The sequence below is a fragment of the Theropithecus gelada genome, chromosome 20 (genome assembly GCF_003255815.1).
Source record: "Theropithecus gelada isolate Dixy chromosome 20, Tgel_1.0, whole genome shotgun sequence".
NCBI classification, from domain to species: Eukaryota; Metazoa; Chordata; class Mammalia; order Primates; family Cercopithecidae; genus Theropithecus; species Theropithecus gelada.
Window position 1 is genome coordinate 56,870,523 of NC_037688.1, and position 25,330 is coordinate 56,895,852.

A 25,330-nucleotide genomic window follows, 5' to 3' on the forward strand; every position below is an offset into this window, starting at 1 on the left:
GTGGGAGGTGATTGGATCATGGGGGAGGATTTCTCATGAATGGCTCAGCACCATCCCCTTGGTGATGAGTGAGTTCACCTGAGATCTAGTTGTTTAGAAGTGTGTGGTGCTTCCCCTTTCTCTCTTTTGTGTTGACTCTCGCTACGTGATGTGTCTGCTCCTGCTTCACTTTCTGCCTTGAGTAAAGGCTCCCTGAGAGCCTCCTTACCAGAAGCCGAGCAGATGCTGGCACCATGCTTGTACAGCTACAGAACGATGAGCCAATTAAACCTCTTTTCTTTATAAATTACCCAATCTCAGGTATTGCTTTATGGCAATGCAAGAATGGCCTAACACACCACTGCAGCACCCAACCTCTGCGGTGTCCTATGGAGCAGTGAAGTGCACCTGACTTGGAGCGTGCCAGGTCCCAGCTGTATGTCTATGGGTAAGTTCCCTAGCCCCTCTGATTCTCTGTTTTCTTATCTATAAAATGGAGATAATTAATCTTTGCTGCAGTTTGTCATAAGCATTAAAAGCATCATCGAATTTGAAGTCCTGTAGGTGCGTTTATCCACCAGTTTCAGTCCTGAGAAATATTTCCTGGAGTTGCTGTAATTCATACTAAAAGTTGACCAACTTCAGGAGATTCTGGGGAAATGGAGAAGCTTGGGGCAGGAAATTAGACTGAGGTGAGTGCTATGGAGAATATAAGGTGCTTAACTTCACAGTGGACACAGTGGCTCATGCCTGTAATCCCAACACTTTGGGAGGCTGAGGTGGGTGGATCACCTGAGGTCAGGAGTTCGAGACCAGCCTGGCCAACACGGTGAAACCCATCTCTACTAAAAATACAAAAATTAGCCAGGCATGGTGGTGGGTGCCTGTAATCCCACCTACTCTGGAGCCTGAGGCAGGAGAATCGCTTGAATCCGGAAGGTGGAGGTTGCAGTGAGCCAAGATCACACCATTGTGCTCTAGCCTGGGCAACAGAGCAAGACTCCATTTCAAAAAAAAAAAAAGAAATGAAATACAAAGAAATACCATTTTAATTTTGTCAGATTAGCCAAAACTAAAAGTCTGATGACATCACATGTTGCTCAGGATATGATATAATAGGAACTCTCATTTATGGCCAGAGAAAATGTAAATTATGACCATTGGTCTGGTAAAAAGTTTGGCATGACCTAATAAAAGCAAACACATGCCCTACCTAAGACGCGTAACTTCACTCTTGAAATTCTTCTGGCGTGCCTACAGCAGCATTGATTTTAACAGTGAAAAATTGGAAACAATCTAAATAGCCATCATCAGGAGAGTGAAAAAATAAATCGCAATATTGTCACTCCGTGTAAACATGAATGATTTACAGTCCCACACAACAAAGTGAATGACTGTCACCAACAAAATTTGGTGTGAGAAAAGGAAGTTCGAGGACAGCATAAGCCTAATAACAGCATCTACACCACACTGAAAACCATATAAAATCATCTCATATATTGCTTAGGTGAGCATACTTGTCCTAAAAATATTTAAAAATTCATGGGGATAATAACATCAAATTTTGAATAGTGTGGAAAAGGAGGGGGTGTGAGAAAGAGGAACGTTCAAGGGTCTCAACAGTTCGGTAAAGCTTGGTGAAGCTACCATGGGTGCTGATTATATTTTATGCCCTTTTGTATGTTCAAACTATTTCATAACATTTTAAATGTAAAGGAGGCTTAGTTTTGTAAAATAAAATATGGATGAGGGACTTCCACTTTTGGCTATAATGAAGTGACCATTGTCAGACTAATCCTCCCAATGAGGGCAACTACTAAGCACAAAAAAAAAAAAAAAAAAAAAAAAAAAAAAAAAAAACTGCACAAGAGAGTGCCAGGTTATATAGTACTTAACAGAAAAAAAATGCATTGAAGTTCTGCACTCAATTTCCCCTGAAATCATGTGCCAAGTCATTGAAAATAAGTAGCATGCCAAGAAACTTAGCAAAAAACACCTGCTAATAGGTGGGAAAACTAAGAAGGAATTTTCACAGTTTTACAAGCTGAGGAAAGAACTAGAGTTCAGGGCCCAGCAAAAAAAAAAAGATGGGCCCTGGTGAGTACCCAGCTATTTAGAAAAGACTATTCCTTGGGAATACGGAAACATTAGAAATAGTTCATTCTTGACTGCATCAAGGTGTGATCTGCTTATATGCTATATCTCTGCTAGAAGAAAATTTAAACGGATCTAGAAAAAGTTAGCTTCGGCCGGGCGCGGTGGCTCAAGCCTGTAATCCCAGCACTTTGGGAGGCCGAGGCGGGTGGATCACGAGGTCAGGAGATCGAGACCATCCTGGCTAACATGGTGAAACCCCGTCTCTACTAAAAATACAAAAAACTAGCCGGGCGTGGTGGCGGGCGCCTGTAGTCCCAGCTACTCGGAGGCTGAGGCAGGAGAATGGCGTGAACCTGGGAGGCGGAGCTTGCAGTGAGCCGAGATCGCGCCACTGCACTCCAGCCTGGGTGACACAGCGCGAGACTCCGTCTCAAAAAAAAAAAAAAAAAAAAAAAAGAAAAAGTTAGCTTCATCCAAAGCCTCTATACTTTTTATACATAATGTCCAATATTCAGCTAAAATTACAAGGCTAATCAGAAAACAGTATCAAGTGATCAACAATGAAGATAAAATAGATAATAGAAACAGTTACATAGGTGAATTGGAAAATGGCATTATCAGATGTGATTTAAAATAACTATGATCAATGTGTTCAAAAATTCTACCAGAAATTTGGAACCTGTTTAAAAAGTAGCAATCCTAGAACTGAAAAATATAATAACCGAAGTTTATAAGAGCTGAAGAGATGGATTTGGCAACATAGTAGCAATATCAGAAGAGAAGATTAGTAAACTGGAAGATTGGTCAATAGAAAATACCAAGATTGAAGCGTGCAGAGAAGAAAAGTTCAAAAATACAGAAAAGAGCAAAAGAGACATAGAAGACATTGTGAAAAGATCTAACATACATACATTTGCAATTAAGAAACAGAAGAGAGAGAACACAAGGTAGACAAAATAGCAGTGATCTTAGTAAAAAATTTTTTCCAAACTAACAAAAGACATTAAGCCACAGATTTAAATAGCTCTACAAACCACAAAAAGGATAAATACAAAGAAAACCACATCTGGGCATATCATAGAAAAACTATTTAAAAAACTAAAAGACAAAGGTATGCAGTATGCAGAGAAAAAAGACACTTCACCGTGTTCAAGGAAGCAACAATAAGACTGGCAGCTGACTTTTTAACAAAATGATGGAAGACAGCGGACAATGGAACAACTTCTTTCAATGCTGAAATTTCAAAAGCCAACTTAGAATTTTATATCCAGAAAAAAATCTCTTAAAAAATAAAGACAAGGTCAATATAATAAGGAGATCTATAAAAATATCACAGTTAACATTCATACTTAATGGTAAAGAAATGAAAGCTTTGCTCCTAAGATCATGAACAAGACAAGTACATCCACTCTTGTGACTTTTATAAAACATTTTACTAGAGGTTCTAGCCAAGGCAATTAGGTAAGGAAAAGAAATAAAAACCATTCAGATTGGAAAAGAAGAAGTAAACCATTTCTCTTTGCAGATAATATGATCTTGTATGTACAAAATTAAAGGAATTTACACCTAAAACAAAAACCAATTAGAGTTAATAAACAAATTTAGCATAGTTGTAGAATATCAGATCAATAGACACAAATAATGATATTTTATACACACTGGCAATAAATAATCTGATGAAATTAAGAAAGTGATTTCATTTACAATAATACAAAACAGAATAAAATGGTTAAATTTAACACAATTCATTAGTTATGTTAATATGAGATGAATTCATTTATTCATGTGAGACTTGTGCAATAAAAAATTATAGAAAACCTAAATAAATGAAGGATATACCATGTTCATAGATTGGAAAACTTAATGTTATCAAGATGATGCCTCGAATTGATCTACAGATTCAAAGTAATCTCTATAAAAATCCCAGCTGGCTCTTTTTTTTTTTTTTTTTCACAGAAATTGACAAACTAGGACTGCCTGAGAGTCCTAGAAGCTGGAGATGTGGTTTGTCTTTGTTTAAAGTTAAGAAAGGCAGGCCAGGCACATGGGCTCATGCCTGTAATCCCAGCACTTTGGGAAGCTGGGAGTAGAATAGCCAAATAGATTTTGAGAAAGAACACAGTTAGAGGAGTCAAACTTCCTTATTTCAAAGCTTACTACAAAGCTACACTTATCAACACTGTGGTACTGACACATAGACGTACATATAGATCAGTGGGACTGAACTGAGAGTTCAAAAATAAGTGCATACATTTATGTTTAACTGATTCTTGATGTGGGTGCCAAAACAATTCAATGGGGGGAAAGAATAGTCTTTAAAACAAAAGGTACTGCAGAAATAGATATCCACAATGCAATATAATGAAGCTAGATTTCTACTTCACACCATATCCAAAAATTTACTCAAAATAGATTAAAGACCTAGATGTAAAAAGTAAAACTATTAAACTCTTAGAATAAAACCTAGGTGTAACTCTTCATGATCTTGTAGTTTCTTAATAGTTTCTTAAATGTGACGCAAAAGCATAAGTAAACAAAGAAAAAATAGATCTATTAAACTGTATCAAAATTTAAAATGTTTGTGCTTCAAGGATACTATCAAGAAAGTAAAACTATAACATACAGCTTGGGAAAAAAGTATTTGCACATCACGTATTTGTTAAAGGTCTGGCATTTAGAATATATAAAGAACTCTTGCAACTCAAGATCTAAAAGACAAGAATTAAAATTTTAAATGGGCAAAATATTTGAATAGACATTTCTCCAAAGAAGATAGCCAAATAACAAACACATGAAAAGGTGGCCACTGACCTTACTCTCTAGAGAGATGCAAATCACGAACATAATGAGATACCCCTTCACAGGCATTAGGAGGGTAATGATAATCAATCACAAGTATGAATGAGAAATTTGAACCCTTATACATAGCTGGTGAGAATGTGAAATGGTGCAGCCACTAAGGAAAACAGTTTTGCAGTTTCTCAAAACATTAAATGCAGTCACGTGCTGTGTAATGACATTTCAGTCAATGACAGACTGCATGTACGTAGGCGGGCCCATAGGACTATAATGAAGGTGAGTAATTCCTATTGTCTAGTGATGTCATAACACAACACTTTACTAATGGTCTTGTGACGATGCTGGTGGACACAAATTTACTGCACTACCAGTCATATAAAAGTATAGCATATGCAGGGCTAGGTGCGGTGGCTCACGCCTGTAATCCCAGCACTTTGGAAGATCTAGGCGGGCAGATCATTTGAGGTCAGGAGATCGAGACCATCCTGGCTAACATGGTGAAACCCCGTCTCTACTAACAAATACAAAAAACTAGCTGGGCGAGGTGGCGGGCACCTGTAGTCCCAGCTACTCGGGAGGCTGAGGCAGGAGAATGGTGTAAACCCAGGAGGCTGAGCTTGCAGTGAGCCGAGATCACCCCACTGCATTCCAGCCGGGGTGACAGAGCGAGACCATCTCAAAAAACAAAAACAAAAACAAAAAATTAGCCAGACCTGGTGACACATGCCTGTAGTCCCAACTCCTCAGGAGGTTGAGGCAGGAGAATCACTTGAATGGGGAGGCAGAGGTAGCAGTGAACCGAGATTATGCCACTGCACTCCAGCCTGGACAACAGAGCGAGATTCTGTCTCAAAAAAAAAAAAAAAAAAGCCTATACACTTGTGTATTGTACATAATGCTCAATAATAATAATAAACTATGTTACTGGTATATGTCTTTACTATACTATATCTTAAATCACTATTTTAAGGTGTACTCCTTGTCCTTATTTAAAAAAATGTTGGATGGGCACAGTGGCTCATGCCTGTAATCCCAGCACTTTGGGAGGCTGAGGCAGGTGGATCACTTGAGGTCAGGAGTTGGAAACCAGCCTGGCTAACATGGTGAAACCCCGTCTCTACTGAAAATACAAAAATTAGCCAGGCATGGTGGTGTGTGCCTGTAATTCCAGCTATTTGTGAGACTGAGGCACAAGAATCACTTGAACCCAGGAGGCGGAGGCTGCAGTGAGCCACAATCGCACCTCTGCACCCCAGACTGGGTGACAAGGCGAGACTCTTAAAAACAAACAAAAATGTTAACTGTAAAACAGCCTCAGGCAGGTCCTTCAGGATGGATTCCAGAAGAAGGCACCGTTATCATAGGAGATGCCAGCTCCATGTGTGTTTTTGCCCCTGAAGACCTTCCAGTGGGACAAAATGTGGAGGTGGAAGACAGTCATAGTGATGCGCTTGACCCTGTGTAGGCCTAGGCTAATGTGTGTGCTTGTGTCTTAGATTTTTTGTTTTTTGGTTTTTGGGGTTTTTTGGGATGGAGTTTTGCTCTTATTGCCCAGGCTGGAGTGCAATGGCACAGTCTCGGTTTTCCTGGGTTCAAGCGATTCTCCTGCCTCAGCCTCCCAAGTAGCTGGGATTATAGGCGCCTACCACCATGCTTGGCTAATTTTGTATTTTTAGTAGAGACGGGGTTTCACCATGTTGGCCAGGCTGGTCTCAAACTCCTGATTGCAGGTGATCCGCCCTCCTTGGCCTCCCAAAGTGCTGGGATTACAGGCGTGAGCCACCACGCCTGGCATGTCTTAGGTGTTAACAAAAAAAAAATTTTTAAGTAAAAAAATAAAAAATAAAAAATTTAAAAATATAATATATAAAAACACTTTTAGAATAAGACTATAAAGAAAAAATATTTTGTAGCGCTGTACAACGTGTTTGTGTCTTAAGATGTGTTAGTACAAGAGTGCATGAAAACACTTAAGTGTTATTACAATAAGATAACTGTTATTACAAACGTGTTATTCAAAACGTTTTAAGAAGTTAAAACGTTTATAAAGGAAAAATGTTGGCCGCGCACGGTGGCTCACACCTGTAATCCCAGCACTTTGGGAGGCCAAGGCGGGCAGACCACGAGGCCAGGAGATCAAGACTATCCTGGCTAATATGGTGAAACCCCATCTCTACTGAAAATACAAAAAAATTAGCCAGGTGTGGTGGCGGGCGCCTGTAGTCCCAGCTACTAGGGAGGCTGAGGCAGTAGAATTGCTTAAACCTGGGAGGTGGAAGTTGCAGTGAGCTGAGATTGCAACACTGCACTCCAGCCTGGGGGATAGAGTGAGACTCTGTCTCAAAAAATAAAATAAAATAAAATAAAATAAAGGAAAAATGTTACAGTAAGCTAAATTTAATTTATTATTTTAAAAATTCAAATAAATTTAGAGTAGCCTAAGAGTCCAGTGTTGATAAAGTTTACAGGAGTGTACAGTAATGTCCTGGGACTTCACGTTCCCTTGGCACTTACTCGCTGACATCCAGAGCAACTTCTAATCCTGCAAACTCCGTTCATGGTAAGAGCCCTACACAGGCGTGCCATTTTTTCATATTTTATATCATGTTTTCACTGTACTTTTTCTATGTTTAGATACACAAATACTTACAATTGTGTTACAGTTGCCTACAGTATTCAGTACCGTATCATGCTGTGCAGGTTTACAGCCTATTAGCAACAGGCTATAAGACACAGCCTAGGTGTGTAGTAGGCTATGCCATCTAGGTTTGTGTAAGTACACTCTATGACATTCACACAATGACAAAATTACCTAATGACACATTTCTCAGAATGTATCCTCATCATTAAGCAACGTGTGACTGTACAGTGTTGCCATATGACCAAGAAATTTCACACCTAGGTATATAGTGAAAAGAATTGACCGGACGCAGTGGCTCATGCCTTGTAATCCCAGCATATTGGGAGGCCGAGGTGGGAGGGTTGCTTGAGGCCAGGAGTTTGAGACTAGCCTGGATAACATGGCAAGACCTCATCTCTACAAAAATTAAAATTAAAACATTTGCTGGGCATGGTGGTATGCACCTGTGGACCCAGCTACTCAGGAGGCTACAATGGGAGGGAGGATCACTTGAGCTCAAGAGTTTGAGGCTACAGTGAGCTGTATTTCACACCATTGCACTCCAGCCTGGGTGACAGGGTGTGATCCTGTCTCAAAAAAAAAAAAAAGAAAGAAAGAAAGAAAGGAAAAGAAAAAAGAAAATAAAACAATTACGGATATATGTCCAGAAAGAAATTTATAAACCGTTGTACACAAATGTTCACAGCAACATTATTCATAATACCAAAAAACTGGAAACAAGCAAAACTTCTATCAACTGGTGAATGGATAAAGAAATGTAGTATATCCATGCAGTAGAATATTATTTAGCCGCAAAAGGGAATGAACTACTCATACGTGCTACAAAATGGATGAACTTTAAAAATTCATGCTAAAGTAAAGACACCAGACACAAAAGGCCTCATATGGTATGATTCCATATGTATGAAATGTCCAGCATTGGCAGATCCATAGAGACAGAAAGTAGGTTAGTGGTTGCCAGGAGCTGAGGCTGAGGGGCCGGGGGATAGAGAGTAACAGCAATGGGTGTAGGTTTGTTTTTGGAGTCATGAAAATGTAGAGTTAGTGGTGATGGCTGCACAACTTTGTTGAAGTGCACATCTTAAGAGTACATTTTCAGTTTTGTGAATTACATCTGAAATATAGATTTTTGAAAATGAAGGCAAAATAAGGATTTTTTTTCAGACAAAAAATAAGTGAGAGATTTTGTCACTGATAGACCTGCATCAAGAGATATACGACAGTGAGTTTTTCAGGTAAAAGAAAAGTATTTCCAGATGGGAAGCAAGGTACTGTAGGGTGAAATGAAGAGCAACAGAAAGTACTCTAAATATATGAATTAGACCGGGCGTGGTGGTTCACGCCTGTAATCCCAACACTCTGGGAGGCCGAGGTGGGTGGATCACCTGAGGTCAGAAGTTCGAGATCAGCCTAGACAACACGGCAAAACCCAGTCTCTACTAAAAATACAAAAAATTAGCCAGGTGTGGTGGTGCACACATGTAGTGCAGGCTACTAGGGAGGCAGAGGCAGAAGAATCACTTGATTCTTCACCTCCCCGGAAGGCGGAGATTGCAGTGAGCTGCAACTCCAGCCTGGGTGAGAAAGTGAGACTCTGTCTCAAAATAAATAAATAAATAAATAAATAAATAAATAAATAAATAAATAAGATTTTTAATGCCTTAACATACTAATGATGTAAACCCTTATACGCAGAATTAAAATACACGACCATGAAACCCCAAAGGTAAGAAGATGTGAGTAAAGTTAAAGAGGACTTTGTATAAGAGGACTTCAAATTGTACAAGAGGACTTCAAAAAACTCATGGAAACGTGGAATTAAAGATAACTATTAAAAAATAAACTCTATTTCTCAACATAAATTTAGTCAAGGTCAAGGCACTTTTGTAAGTGATGATCCCAGGCATGTAGTCCATCTCCAAAGAACTGGGGGATCCTGGGAATGTAACAGTATCAATGCAGTCTTCTTTACATTATTAACTAAAGAAAAATGGGTGATCGTTAAAGATTGCTTAAGATTAGGAGACAAAAGGAAGTCAGAAGGAGCCAAACAGGACTTTACGGTGGATGCCTGATTTCTCATGGAAACTGTAAAATTGCCCTTATTTGATGGCAAGAATGAGCAGGAGCGTTGCTATGGAGGAGGAATCTCTGGTGAAGCTTTCCTGAGCATTTTTCTGCTAAAGCTTTGGCTAATTTCCCCAAAACACTCTCATGATAAGCAGATGTTACCATTCTTTGGCTGTTCAGAAAGTCAACAAGCAAAATGCCTTGAGCATCCCAAAAACCTGTTGCCGTGACCTTTGCTCTTCTTGACCGGTCTGCTTTTGCCTTGACTGACCTCATCTACCTCTTTGGAGCCATTGCTTTGTCTTCAGGATGAACCGGTAAAGCTATGCTTAACCTCCTGTTTCAATTATTTGAGGAAATGCTTCTGAATCTTGATCCCATTTGTTTAAAATTTGCGTGGAAGTTTCTGCTGTTGTCTGCAGCTGATCTGGGCACAGTGGTTTGGCACCCAGTGAGTGGGAAGTTTGCTCAACTTTAATTTTTCCATCAGAATTGTGTAACCTGAACTATTTGAGATATCTATGGTGTTGGCTATTATTTGGGCTGTTAATCATTGGTCCTTTTCAATTAGGGCATGAACAAGATGAATTTTTTCCTAACAAATTGATGTGGATGATCGCCCACGGAGGGCCTTATCTTCATCGTTGATTTCGCCATTCATCCACCCTAGTTGCACCATAAATTTGATGTTTGTTCCTGCTTCAATTTTAGCAGAATTCATGTTGCAATGATAGGGTTTTTTTTTTTTCAAACAGACGCCTTATCTTTCTTAGTGCCTCAAACTAGATCCTGTTCAGACATGTTATAGCAAGTTAGTACAAGTTTATTTTGGTGCAGAAAAAAGTTTGAACTTCATGCATAGTATTTTCATAATTTGAATTTTCCATGAACTTTTGGAAGAATTCATATTAGGTAGATCCTAATAATAATAAGTATGCATATTGTAATCTCTAATATGAGCACATAAAGAATTATAAAAGAAAGTACAATGACAAACTAATAGGAAAAATGGAATAATAATTTTTAAAACTTGAATAGAAGAAGGAAGAACAGATAAGTCAAAAAAGAAAACAAATAGCAAGATGGTAGACATAATCCCAAACACATCAGCGCTTTGACTGATGTCTGAAATAAAAGGCAATCTTAATACCAAAATTTGACATTAAAGGAAAGTAGAATTACAGGTCAGTCTTTCTCATAAATAATATACAAAATATCTGAAACAAAATATTAACAAGTCTAATCTAATAATATGGACAAAAATAGATAACATATTATTATCATATTGGTTTGTTTCAGGGATGTAAGGTTAGTATGACATTTAGAAACTGTAATCAATTTCACCACGTTAACAGAATAAAGAAGGAAATTCATATTATCGTTTAATAAGTTCAGAAAGCACATTTAATAAATTGCGACACCCATTCATGATTTTTAAAACCTGTCTGGAAAGCAGAAATAGAGGAGTCTTCTTTAATCTAAGATTACACACACACACACACTCTCTCACACACACTCACACACACACACTCACACACACTCACACACTCACACACACTCACACACACTCACACACACTCACACACACACTCTCACACACACTCACACACACACACTCACACACTCTCACACACACACTCACACACACTCACACACACTCACACTCACACACACTCACACACACTCACACACACACTCACACACACACACACTCACACACACACACACTCACACACACCATACATAGCTAACAGTATCCTTTGTTGTGAAATATTGAACACTTCCTCACTGAGGTCAGGGCAAAAACAAAAACATCTTATACTAGAGGCGCTAATTAACATAATAAGGCAACAATAAGAAAAATTTAATTTACAAAGATTAGAAAACTATGTGTTTAAATTATATAAGAATTGAGGAACCAGAAAAGTCCATGATACTCAACAAATAAACTATTAGAATAATAATTTTAAACAAAGAAGCTGAAGATGAGATCAATATAAAAATCTATTGTATTTCTAACAATCAGCAAAATTGACAAACCCTTAGTTAAACTAAGAAAAAAAAGAGATAAGACTCAAATTAACTAAAATCAGAAATGAAAGAGACATTGCAACTATGTCACAGAGATAAAAAGGATTCTAAGAGACTGTTATGAACAATTATATGCCAACAAGTTGGATACTTGAAATAAATTAATAAGTTCCTAGACATATACAACCTACCCAGACTGAATCATGACAAAATAGAAAATCTAAACAGACCTAAACTAGAAAGGAGATTGAATCAGTAATCAAAAACCTCCTAGGAAAAAAAAAAAAAAAACAAAAAGCCCAAGACCAACTGGCTTCACTAGAGAATGCTACCAAATATTTAAAGAATCAACACCAATCCATCCCTAACACTTCCAAAAAATTGAACAGAAGAGAACACTTCCAAACTCATTTTATGAGGCCCCAGTACCAAAACCAGACAAAGATGCAAGAAAACAAAACTATAGACCAATATTCTTGATGAATACTAATGCAAAAATCCTCAACAAAATGCTAGCAAACCAAATTTAACAACACATTAAAAGGCTGTACACCATGACCAAGTAGGATTTAGCTGCAGAATTCAAGGATAGTTAGAAAAATCAGATAAATGTAATACATGAAATTAACAGAACAAAGGACAAAAATCACATGGTCATCTCACTTGATGTAGAAAAAGTATTTGAAAAAATTCAATACTCTTTCATGATAAAGAAAACATTCAAGGATCTAGAAATAGAAATAAATTACCTCAATGTAACAAAGGTTATATCTAAAAAGCCCACAGTGAATATACTCCACAGTAAAAAACTGAAAGCTTTTCCTCTAAGATCAGGAACAAGGCATGGATGCCTACACTTGCCATTTCTATTCAACTGGAAGTTCTAGCCAGAGCAATTAGGCAAGAAAAGAAAAGGTATCTAAATTGGAAAGGAAGAAATGCAATTATCTCTGTTCACAGATGACATGATTTTATATGTAGGAAACCCTAAAAATTAAAAAATGGTTAGAACTGATACATAAATTAAGCAAAGTTTCAGGATACAAAGTCAACACTCAAAATTCAGTTGCATTTTTTACATTAACAATGGACAATCCTAAAAGAAAATTAAGCAAAAAATTTCATTTACAATTGCATCAAAAAGAGAAAAGTACTCAGGAATAAACTTAGCCAAGGAGGAGAAAGACTTATATAAAACATTGTTGAAGGAAATTAAAGAACACAGATAAGTGAAAAGACATCCCATGATCATGGATTGGAAGACTTCATACTGTTAAGATGACAATACTACTCAAAGAAAACTGACTTTAATATAAACCCTATCTAAATCTCAATGACAGTTTTTGCAGAAATAACAAAAGAATTCACCCTAAAATTCATAAGGAACTTCAAGGGACCCTAAATAGCCAACATAATCTTGAGAAAGAAGAACACTCAAAAGAAGAAGAAGACAGAGGAGAAGGAGAAGAAGGAGGAGGAGAAGGAGGAGAAGGAGAAGGAGAAGGAGGAAGCTGGAGGCCTTACATTTCCTGATTTCAAAATGTATTAAAAAGCTACAGTAATCAATATAGTATGGTACTGGTATAAAGACAGATATACAGACCAATGGAACAGAATAGAGAGCCCAGAAATAAACCCTTGCGTATATAGTCAAATGATCTACAAAGGCACTAAGTCTATACAAGAGGGAAAAGGAAGTTTGTTCAAGGAAATAGTGCTGAAAGAACAAAATATCCATATGCAAAAGAATGATGTTGGATCCTTATTTTACTCCATATGCAAACATTAACTCAAAATGGATTAAAGACCTAAACATAAGATCTGAAACTATAAAACTCCTAGAAGAAAACATATGGGAAAATCTTCGTGAAATTGGAATGGGCAATGATTTCTTGTATATGGTAACAAAAGCACAGGCAACAAAAGTAAAAATAGACATATGAGACTACATCAAACTTTAAAACTTCTGTTCAGCAGAGGAAATAATCAATGGAATCAAAAGGCAGCCTATGGAATGGGAGAAAATATTTGCAAACCTTACAAGAGATATGGGGTTGATATCTAGAATAGACAAAGAACTCCTACAACTCAATAACAACACAAAAACAAACAAACTCAATTTAAAAATGGCCAGGTGTGGTGGCTCACACCTGTAATCCCAGCATTTTGGGAGGCCGAGGTGGGCGAATCACCTGAGGTCAGGAGTTCAAGACCAGCCTGGCCAACATGGCGAAACCGCATCTCTATTAACATATGCAAAATTAGCCAGGCATGGTGGCAGGCACCTGTAATTCCAGTTATTCAGGAGGCTGAGGCAGGAGAATTGCTTGAACCTGGGAGGTGGAGGTTGCAGTGAGCCAAGATCACACCACTGCACTCCAGCCTGGATAACAGAGCAAGACTCTGTCTCAAAAAAAAAAAAAAAAAAAAAAAAATGGACAAAGGATATGAATAGACATTTCCCCAAAGAAGATCAGCAAATGGCCATTAAGCATATGAAAAGATGCTCAGCATCAGTAATCATCAGGGAAATACAAATTAAAACTACAATGAGATATCACCTTGCACTTGTTAGGAAAAAAAAGAAAAAGAAAAGAGCAAGTGGTGGTGAAGATGTAGAGAACTGAAACCCTTGTGCACTTTTAGTGAGATTGGAAAATGATACAAAACCTTTTAAATTTTTTAAAAATTAAAAATATAGAAATACCAGACATATATCCAAAAGAAATTAAAACAGCATCTCAAAGAGATATTTGTGCACCTGTTTCTGCAGCATTATTTACAATAGTTAAGATGAGCAAGTAACCGAAATTTATTGATAGGTGAATGGATAAACAAAATGTAGTACATACATAATGGAATATTATTCAGCCTTTAAAAGGAGGAAGTCCTGTCATATGTTACAACATGGATGCTTCTTGAGGACATTCTGCGAAGTGAAATAAACCAATTGCAAAAAAACAAATACTGCATTGTATCACTTATATAATGTATGTAAAGTAATCAATCTCATAGAAACAGAAAGTGGAATGGTGATTGCCAGGGACTTGGTGAGGGAGAAATGAAGAGTTGTTGTTCAGTGGGTATAGAGTTTCACCCATGCAATATGAAAAAGTTCTAGAGATCTCTTGTAAACCAATGTGCATACAGTTTACAATATTGTACTGTAGATCTAAAAATTGTTAAGGGTAAAAAAGAGCTACCGGTTAATAAAATCCAAACCGGGGACACTATACTTTGCACTACAATACCCTCTCTTGTTAGATTAGCAGAGGAAAAGATCCATAAACATTACAAAAGCAAAGAAAGGCAGGAAGCCCTCAACTGGTGGTCAGTTGAAGTGAGCTGCTTTTGATAGCTATTTCTTTTTACATCTGGAACTTTAGCTTTAAAAAGTGTTAATAAAGTTGTAAAGTATAAAACTCATTATATTTCTGTACACTACAAATAATCAAGAAATTTTAAAATTATGCCATTTATGTCAGCATCAAGAAATCAAATATCCAAGAAGAAATCCAATGAAAGATGTATGATACTTTTTTTTTTTTTTTTTTTTTTTGAGATGGAGTCTTGCTCTGTCACTCAGGCTGGAGTGCAGTGGCACAGCCTCTGCTCACTGCAACCTCTGCCTCCTAGGTTCAAGCAATTCTCCTGCCTCAGCCTCCCAAGTAGCTGGGATTACAAGCATGCATCACCATGCTCAGCTAATTTTTGTATTTTTAGTAGAAACAGGGTTTCACCACGTTGGCCAGGCTGGCCTCAAACTCCTGACCTCAAGTGATCCTCCCACCTTGGCCTCCCAAAATGCTAGGATTACAGGTGTCAGCCACTGCACCTGGTTGAGGTACAAGACTTCTACACAGAAACCTACAAGACATTACTAAGAAAAATTAGAGAAAATATAAATAAGTGGCGGTACATATTATGGTCATGGATTGGAAAATTTAATATTTTAAGGATGCTAGTCCCCTCTAAATTGAACTAAAGTTTCAGAAAATCCAAAGTTTCAAGAAAAAAGTCCCCAGCAAGATTTTCTTTGGTGGAAATTGACAAGATAGTTCTAAAATTTATATAGAAATGCAAAGGACTGAAAACAGTTTAGATAATTTTGAAGAAGAATGTCAAGATTTATAAAGTAATTTAAAAAGTATGGCATTGTTGCAAGGAAAAGCAAACTAACCAATGGAAAAGAATAGAAACAGTAGAAATAAACTCATGTATTCAACCACTTGATTTTCAGTAAGTCACCAGTGCAAGGCAGTGGAGAGAAAACATGATGTTTTCTTAAATGATGGTACATTAATTGAATATACAAATGGAAAAAGGAAGCCTTGACCCCTACCTCGCACCATACAGAAAAATAAACTACAGATAGACTGTAGACCTAAATGTGAAAGGTAAAACAATAAATCGTCTAGAAGAAAACATAGGATAATATTTTTATCACCTTATTGCAGGCAACACTTCTTAAACAGCACATAGAAAGTTCTAGTCATAAAGAAAGACTTATAAATAAACTTCATTAAAATTAAGAATTTTTATTGATCAAAAGTTTCCATTAAGAGAATGGAAAAGAAACTGAAAGGGGAAGAGGGAAAGAATTATATATATCTATGTGTAAATTTATAATAAAATATAAATATAAAAATATTTATAAATATTATATATTTATAAAATATAAATTATACATAATAAATATATATAATTTATTTATATATATATATGGAGAGAGAGAGAAATAAACATAAACAATTCCAAGTGCTGGAAAGGATACAGAGTAACTAAACTCTCAGTCTCTACTCAATACTCTGGTAAGAGTGTGAATTGACACAACCACTTTGGAAAACTTCTGCTGAGCAGAGACTCAATGTTTCCATTTCCAAGTTATATAACCAAAGAGAAATGTAAGCATATGTGCCAAGCAGACATGTACCAGCATGTTCACAGCAGCATTATTTACAGTCTCCCCACACTGGAATGAACCCAAGTTCTTGGTTTCCCTGTATCTTTTTTCTGTCACATGATTGAGGAATGGGATCCGTCTAGTTCCTCAAGTCAGCCATTCTCTCTAATGTGACTCAGGTGGGGACCAAAGAGAAATGCAAGCGTATGTGCCAAGCAGACATGTACCAGCATGTTCATAGTAGCATTATTTACAACCTCCCCACACTGGAAAGAACCCAAGTTCTTGGTTTCCCTGTATCTTTTTTCTGTCACATGATTGAGGAATGGGATCCATCTAGTTCCTCAAGTTGGCCATTCTCTCTAATGTGACTCAGGTGCGGACATGGGGCTGAAAGTGAAAGGTGGGGAGTGTGGTAAAAGTAAAATGGCCCTATTTCCCATAGGGATCACAAATAAATGAGGTGGGTGAAGAGGGACTCCCCAGAAGTGCCGGGAACAGGAGCCAACAGGTCACCAGAAGAGGAAGTGTTAAGGCGGAGGGACTTCCCGAGAGGGAACACAGAAGAAAGAACTCCTAAAGTTATCCAGGGTCTTCAAGGACTTCTGCCCACCTGCTCTCCTGCTGGTCCTTCTCTCTGACCTTCCTGCTATAGCTGTAGAGCTGTGGTTCCTCCAACTCCATTCTCACTCCAACCATGTCATTCCATGGCTCTCTGTTATCCACAAGAGAAAAACCCCAAATTCCTTGTTTGGTATTCAAGGCATTTCAGGATCTAGCCCCCAGGATTCATACCGGACTTCAGGCTCATCAGACCACTGACAGCCTCACCAACATGCCCCATTCACCTGGCTTGCACACCTGTGCATGTGCTGTTTTAGGCACGGAAACTGTCTGCCCTTTTTGGCTGACTGTTAACCTCCTACTCAGTCTTCAAAATCCCATTCAAATGGCAGTTCCTCTGTCAATCTTTGACCTCTCCAAAGAGCATGAGTCACTCCTTCCTCTGGGGTCCACCCTCCACGTACTACATAGCTCATGGTGTTTTCATCTACATTCTGGGCACCTTCTAGGCAGGGACAGTGTGTTTCTTTGTTACTGCTGAATCCTCAGTGACTAACCAGTGCCTACAGTGGGTACTCAAAACATTTGCTACACAAGTGACGAAATGGGAATGAATTGTGAACAAACATTATCCTCAATGTTAAGACCTATGTAGACCGTACACTCCAAAGTTAAATCTTACCCTTTTTGACCCCTTTTTCTGGAGCCTAGGGGATTGAGAGCCTTATGTATTTGGTGAGGATAAGTTTTGTTGTTGTTTTTCGCTTTGTTTTGTTTTTCAGATGGAGTCTCACTCTTTTGCCCAGGCTGGAGTGCAGTGGCACGATCTTGGCTCACTGCAACCTTCGCCTCCCAGGTTCAAGTGAGTCTCTTGCCTCATCCAAGTAGGCGTGGGCTACCAAATCTGGCTAACTTTGTATTTTTAGTAGAGACAGAGTTTCACCATGCTGGTCAGGCTGGTCTCAAACTCCTGACCTCAGGTGATTCACCCTCCTCGGCCTGCCTAAAATGCTGGGATTACAGGCATGAGCCACCGCACCTGGCCGAGGATAAAAGCTTTAATGCTTCAACCTTTTTCCCCTACATCAGGGCCTTTGCACATGCCATTCCCTCTGCCTAGAATGCTTTTCCCGCAGCTTCTTTCCTTTCTCATCTTCAGGATTCAAGCTCAGTGTTGCCTCTTCAAAGAAGCCATCCACCCTATCTGAACTGGGTCTACGCTGCAGATTCTATACCCCACATCCCCTAGTTTGTCTCCTTCATAGCAGGTGTGATGTGAGGAATAGTTTTGTAAATGTCTGTGTTGTGTGTTTATAACGTGTTTCTGTACTGAAGCATGAGCTCCCAGAGGTTGAGTAATTGACCTATTTTGTTCAGCACAGTATCTCTAGTGCAGAGAAAGGCACCTGTAGGTGCCCAATAAGTAGCTGAAGAAAAATGTTAAGTGAATGAATGAGTGAGTGAACGAATGGGGCTAAAAATTGAGGCAGCCCCTAAGAGGTCCTAGTTTCCTCATTAGCTTCCTCACTGTCCCCAGAAACTCCCCCCAAACCCACCTCAGGCAAAACCCTTTGCTCCCAGAGTGTGAATAATCATGACTAAGGTAATCAGATTAGTAACAAGGAACTTTTAGAGAAGGACAGTGGGCTGCTCAGGGTCACACAGCGAGTTCTCATCTCAGTGAGTTCTCAGGCTGGGGAAGAACTAGCCCAGTGGCCCTGGGTCAGAAAGGAGACTCTGTCACTCACTCACAGTGGGAACTTGGCTCTAGCTCTACCTTTCTCTGAGCCTCAGCTCTCCTCATCTGTGGAATGGGTGCAGCAGGCTTAGCCTGGATGAGGAGTGTGAGGCAGGTTAGTGTGGTTAGTGTTAGTTGCTTTTCATCTTTTTTTTTTCTTCCCCAGTGGCAAGGGGTGGGTTATGGGTATCTGAAGACAGGCATGTTGGGGACCTTAGGCTTACAGCTTAATCAGTAGAAGATGAAGGTGAGAGGAAGGGCCTTCCCCTCCCCAGCTCGTGCAACCTCTGAGGCTGTGCGACCTCTCAGCTTCTCTCTCTCTCCTAGCCAGGCAACAAATCTGTATTAGCTCCAGCAATCTTTCCCTCCTGGCACTTCTTCCAGCCTGTGCAACCTCTCCTAGCTGTGGAGCATGAGGTTCCAGTCCCAGCACCGGCACCTCCCGCTTCCCACCCCCGCTGCCTGTGCAACCTCTATCTCCCTGCAAGCCCTGCCATCCTCTGCAGCCTTGCCCAAACCTTGCAACCTCTCAGCCTCTGCAGCCAGGTCTCACTCCAGCTTCATTTCCTCCAGCCCAGGAGGGGCTGCTTGTAGAGCAGTGAAAGGAGGCTTTGAACTATGCCACGAGGTGGGGTGGGGCTGGCCACCCACCCTCTCTCTCCCCTCAGTTTTCAGCAGCCCCCATCAGCCTGCCCTAACCCTGGCCAAAGTGGACTGGTGTTACTGATTCATTCTGCGGAAAGTTGGCAAGCCCTCGTCCTAGTCAAGCCCGCTTGGCACACGGGGAAAGGAGACCCAGAGAGGCCCAGGGTCTTGTCCTGTTCACACAGTGGGGGATGGCAGGGGACTGGGCTGGGAGCCGGCCTGGTGCACCTGCCCCACCTACCTGGGGACAATTCGGGGCAGGGGTTGGGGTGGTCAGATCCTTCTTGTGGGCTTCAGAGAACAGCAGGCTGGGTTCCTGACGCAGATGTCCTGGGCAGTCGGGGCCCTCCATGGGGCCCCTGCCCCCCAGCTCGGGGAATATTCTCAGGTCGTTTCACAAGTTCCAAGTTTACTCAGAGGTCTTATTTGAGCTGTCATGAAAAGTCCCTGTGGCCTGGGGCCAGGGCAGGGAGTGGGGGCGGTGGCACCTGTGAGCCCGGGGTGGGACTGAGTTCCTCCCATTGCCCCTCCCCCTCCCGTGTTCGGGGGCTCTGGAGGGCAGAGAGGGAGGGCATGTGAGGAAGGGGCTGCAAGGGCGAGAAGACCCTTTTCCTGGAGGAAGTATCTGTTCCCCTCTCTTCACTGCTCCCTTCTAGACAGTTCCCCGAGTGACCCTAGAAAAACCCCCACCCCGCTCTGAACCTCAGTTTCCCCATCTGTAAAAGGGGGAAGCAGAATCATCGTAAGAGCTCTCATTTATTGAGGTCTCATAAATGCCAATATGACCAGTAATATTTACTATTTTATTTTTTATCTGTATTTTCATAGCTAAAAGCAAAGAGCTCTTAAAAATTTAAAGTAAAACATAAGCCGGTCACGGTGGCTCATGCCTGTAATCCCAGCGCTTTGGGAGGCTGAGGCAGGCAGATCACTTGAGCCCAGGAGTTCAAGACCAGCCTGGCCAACATGGTGAAACCCCGTCTCTACTAAAAACACAAAAATTAGCCAGGTGTGGTGGCAGGTGCCTGTAGTCCCAGCTACTCAGGAGGATGAGGCAGGAGAATCACTTGAACCTGGGGGGTGAAGGTTGCAGTAAGTGGAGATCACGCCACTGCACTCTAGCCTGGGCGACAGAGCAAGACTCCGTCCCAAAACAATACAAAATTTTAAAAAGTAAAACATAATAGCAGCCGCTTCTCATGAGCCATCTGTGCCCAGGTCTTTTGACTTCCTCATCACACTGGCTCTCTCTGTGTACCCCAGAGCTTCAGGACCTAGGGAGGTGCCTGGGCCATGGTAGATGTTCAATAAATAATAGGTCGAGTAAATCCTCACCACAGACCTAAGACAGGCATTCTTATTCCTATTCCCACTCTTACAGATACAGCAACTGAGCTGCAGAGAGGTTAAGTGGCTTCCTCAAGGTCACACAGGTACTAAGCGGTGGAGCTGGGACTTGAACCAGGTCTGGGCAGCTCTAAGTCACAAGGGGTGGTGTGCTGGGAAGCCAGGTCCAGTGCCCCCATCTAACTGCGGGCACCCCTTCCTAATTGTGCGGAGAAGGCCCCTGTGCCTGCCTGTGAGGATGCTAAAGGCGCTAGCTTCCCTTTCTGGTTGTGGAAGGAATGGATACCCCGTTCCTTTCATTCATTTATTTATCAGGCACCCCGGTGGTCCTGATGCTACAAAGAGGTGGGTTCCTCCCAGAGCTTCTGGTGGCTGGCTTTCTCTTGAATCGGCCTCCTCCACCGGTATCACCCCCTACTCTACTGCCCACAAACCCCTTACTGGCTCTAACCCCCACCTCCCAGTTCCTTCCCCTGGCCTGAAGCCAGGATCACTGGGCAGTGGGAGCCTGCAGTCTGAGCTCAGAACTGTCTTTGCCTTGCTCTCCCTGCCTCTCCTGGTCCTGGATTCTGCCACCTCCTATCACAAGGCTCTTAGCTACCTCCACGGTGGGACTGAGTGAGGATCCGGACACCCTCCTGACAGTGGAGCGGGCAGGACAGGGGCATCGCTGAGCCCACTGTGGGGAGCAGGTGAGCAGGGTCTCTCCTCGGGGGTTACCCATCCCCGTGGGAATGAAAACTCAGCCATCCCCATCCAATGCTGCTTCTCAGAAGCTATCCAGGACCACAGGTCTTGTTTTCATGTTATTCTACCTAGCAGGTAGTGGCCTTGTCCTACAGACTGGCATCCAATCCCAGCTTCATGTCATCTGGTCACAGTTAACCTGGGGCAAGATTGTCCCCACTAAGCCTCACTCTTGTCATCTGTGAAATGGGCTGAATGAGGCTGCCCGCTTCACCTGTTGAGGACTATGGGAGACTCTTAAGTGCCTACAACATGGTGAGTTGGCACTGGGGGGACCAGAGCCAGGTGGCTGGCCAGACAGGACCACAGCAGCCTGAGTGTGTCCCTCGCCCTCTGTCACTCTTGGAGTCTGGCCCTTCATGGGCTCAAAGCTTCTCATGTCACAAACTCCCTTCCTCAAAAGAAAAGGGCCAGCTAGGAGCACAGCTTTCACCCAGTTCTGCCCTGAGGTCCCCACAACCAGCTCCGCAAGGATGAAGGTACCTTGGTCCCCATTTCATAGATGAGAAAACCATGGCTTCTCGAGGCTAGAAGCAGAGAGACTTGCCCAAGTTCACCGAGTGAGGAAGGCGCGTGGCCGGGTTTTGACCTGGCAGGTTTTCCCCGATCTACCATGTGCTTCTGAAAGCCCCACTGTCCCCCCAGGGAATCACAGATGTCCTCCTCGCAGCAGCCTCCCGGCTGTGGATGCCCCGCACCTGATCTTCTGCCTTCACTGAGCAGAGACGTCATTCCTGTGGCAAGTCCTAAGTTCCCGCTCCCCAGGGCTCCTCCACCAGGAATGTTTCCTCCTTTCCCATCCTTCAACTCCCCTCTCCTCCACATGCACAGGGAACTGGGTTGGCCTCTTACCATCCGACCCGTTCCCCGTGCCTCATGAGAAAGATGCGGCGACAGCTCATGGGATCACCTGGCTTGACTGCCCGACCCGCTACGTCCCAGTTGAGTCACCGAGGGAAAATCATTCTACTTCTCGCAGCCTCATTTCCTCATCTGTGAAATGGGCACACCAGCCCTTGTTTTGAATGACTGGGTGGAATCAAGGTGGTAAGACAGAAATTGACACAGAATGGGTCCCATCAGGCTCTGCACCCATGCCCATCGCCACCCGGCCCAGCCGCCCAGAATCAGGTGACTGACACATTATGTTTGGCTTGAAACTGGCTTTCCTTCCCCAACCCGCTCCCTTTTGGAGGCTAGTTTTCAAGACAGAGGGTCATCTCAGCCACACCCCTACTGCCGGGCCCCTAAGCTGTGCTGAACAAGAGACCCCAGCCTCAATTCTGCCCCGTCTCACTGCATGAAACTTCTTTGCCTCGGTGTCCCCAATTGTGACTTGGGCACAGTCCTCCGAGGCCTCCCACAGTGACACTAGATGCAGCAAGCAGGGAACAGTCCCTCCTGGGCAGAGAAGGCACCCTGGTCCCAGTGGAGAACCAGGGCTGGAGTTACCTTCCGTTTCGGCTTCTTTCTCAGAAATCCATTCCGTGCTGTGGGGGGCAATCTGATGGGCTTCTGGGGGTGGCAGCTGGGTTCAGCGTAGGGGTGACAGATGAGGGGCTGAGAAAGTAGGCAGAGGCCTGGGGTGAGAATCCACACCCAGCCCGAGTCACCAATCAGGCTGTCAGAAGACCTGTCACTCCAATGACGGGCAGCTGGGCCTCCAGACAGGTGTCCCACAGAGCAGCAGACAGAGGACGGAGACGGCAAGGCAGGTACCAGGCGGCTGCAGCAGGGATGCACGGGCCGCAGACAGGCAGACACAGCTGCGTGGCTGTCAGCCACACTCAGGGAGAGGCAGGCAGAGGACCAGACGCCGAGGTTATGGTCATTCAGCAGAGAGACGCCAGTGGGTCTGTCCGAGGCCACTGGCTGCCACCCAGCCACATGTGCAGAGTGGGGAGGAAGAGGAGGATGTGGTGAGCCGCTCCCCGCCAGCCCCGCCCACCCGCAGCTGGGCTCCTCCTGGGAGGGAGTGAGAAAGAGGTGGGAGGGGGCCCAGCCCCACTGCAGGCACCCACTGTCACCAAAGGTCACCTGCAAGGAAGACATTTGGGGCCATCGGGGTGACACGTCCCTCTTGGGAACCTGTGACATCATCCCCACAGGCCTCTCAGTCATAACCCATGAGGCAAGCAGTGCTTCCTGGAGCCACCACATTGCACAGATGTGGAAACTGAGGCCAGAGGTGTGAAGAGGCGGCACAGTTTGACCCGTGGATCCGGAGTACTCAGTCGCTGAATCCAATCCCTCAGCACAGAGAGAAGCACCAGAACCTTGTCCAAGGTCCCATGGAAGCTCCTTTCTCAGACTTGGCAAACCAGCCTGTTTCTCATTCCTGAGCCTTACCTGCCTAGTAGGGTCTGAGCTTGGGACCCTCTGCTCTGGCTTGACCCCCATGACTCTCTGCCTCCATTTCCTTTGGATCCAGCCTCCTGCTGCAGAGCTCCAGGAAGCAGGACCCCTTGGGCGTGTCACATCACCTCTCTGAATGCCTCACTTTGGCCATCTGTCAAATGGGGGCACCTAGCTATGAGGAAGAGGGCAGACATTAACACATGGGAGCTCAGGAAAAAACCGAGAAAAGAAATTCTCAAGAGAGTTTTCATCTTGCTCACATGCCAGAGGCCCATGAAAGAGTCAGATGTTCCTGGAAGACATTTAAGAAGCCAGGGGAGAACATGTAACAAACTCAATCCCTAGCAGTCTCAAAAGAAGGAGAGCAAGAGAATTGCTACCACCACCACTGCCAACACCACCACCTCGAATTACTTTGGTGCCTCCATGATCTTACTTTATCCCACAAAGTGTAAGGCAGACAAGATTAGTCCCATTTTACAGATGGAGAGACTGAGGCCCAGAGGAGTGAAACGTCACAAAAGCCAAGAATTAGAGCTGGGATTTGAACCTGGGAGTATTTGATTCCTAAGCTTATAGCAGGCTGTGAAAATAGGACTGTACCAGGATGAAATGCCCCACAGTTAGAGGAGGCGATTTTGTGTTGTTTTGATAACAAAGTCAGCTCAGATGCACTTGGTAGCTCTCCCAGCTCTCTTGTTTTTGGGAATCAACTTGCTGCTGACCTTCATGACCGCTCCTGAGAAAAAAGAGAAAGCGTCTTGCTATTCTTTCTTTCTTTCTTTCTTTTTTTTTCCTAGCTATTTTTGAGGAAGTTGGTACAAATTCCCCTGTGGTTGATTCGAAGGATCCTGGCCCTGTAAAGCTTCTCTTCCTAGCTACCGAAATGTTTCCCGTTCTCTGGAGAGCGAATCTTGGGAAGATGCCAGCTTTTGTTTTCCTTTCTCTTGATCGTCAGGGTGAATTCTCTGATAACATGCACTGAAATTTATGGTGGTTGAAAGATCAGGAGAAGAGACAGTAAAAAGAGCTAATATTTGCTGAAAGCTCACTGTGTGTCAGGGTTTTAAGAACTTTAAAGATGTACCCTCTCATTTAAACCTCAGAAATACTCGAGAAGGCTGTGTGCAGTGGTGCACACCTATCATTCCAGCATTTTAGGAGGCTGAGGTGGGAGGATCGCTTGAGGCTAGGAGTTCAGACCAGTCTGGGCAATATAGCAAGACACTGTCTCTACAAAAAAATTTAAAAATTAGACAGTCATGGTGGTGCATGCCTGTAGTCCCAGCTACTCTGGAGACTGAGGTGGGAGGACCACTTGAGCCAAGGAGTTGAAGGCTGCAGTGAGCTATGACTGCAGTGCTGCACTCCAGCCTGGGCAGCAGAGCAAGACTCTGTCTCCAAAAATAAA

General features: G+C 42.4%; 1 protein-coding gene across 2 annotated transcripts in view; it reads right to left on the minus strand.

Annotated features, from left to right (window-relative positions):
- Nucleotides 1–23,460, minus strand: part of IL21R (interleukin 21 receptor) — a 48,192-nt gene extending 24,732 nt beyond the window's left edge. Inside the window, exons 1-2 of one of the 2 annotated variants that reach the window (XM_025370769.1) lie at nucleotides 23,014–23,459; nucleotides 22,414–22,554 (exon numbers count right to left, since the gene is read on the minus strand). In XM_025370769.1, the coding sequence (XP_025226554.1) occupies nucleotides 22,414–22,463 (50 nt within the window). In that variant the 5' untranslated portion in view covers nucleotides 22,464–22,554; nucleotides 23,014–23,459. Of the gene's footprint in view, nucleotides 1–22,413; nucleotides 22,555–23,013 lie in introns of both variants that reach the window. The other variant, XM_025370770.1, reaches the window with a different exon arrangement.
- Nucleotides 23,461–25,330: the final 1,870 nt, after the last annotated feature.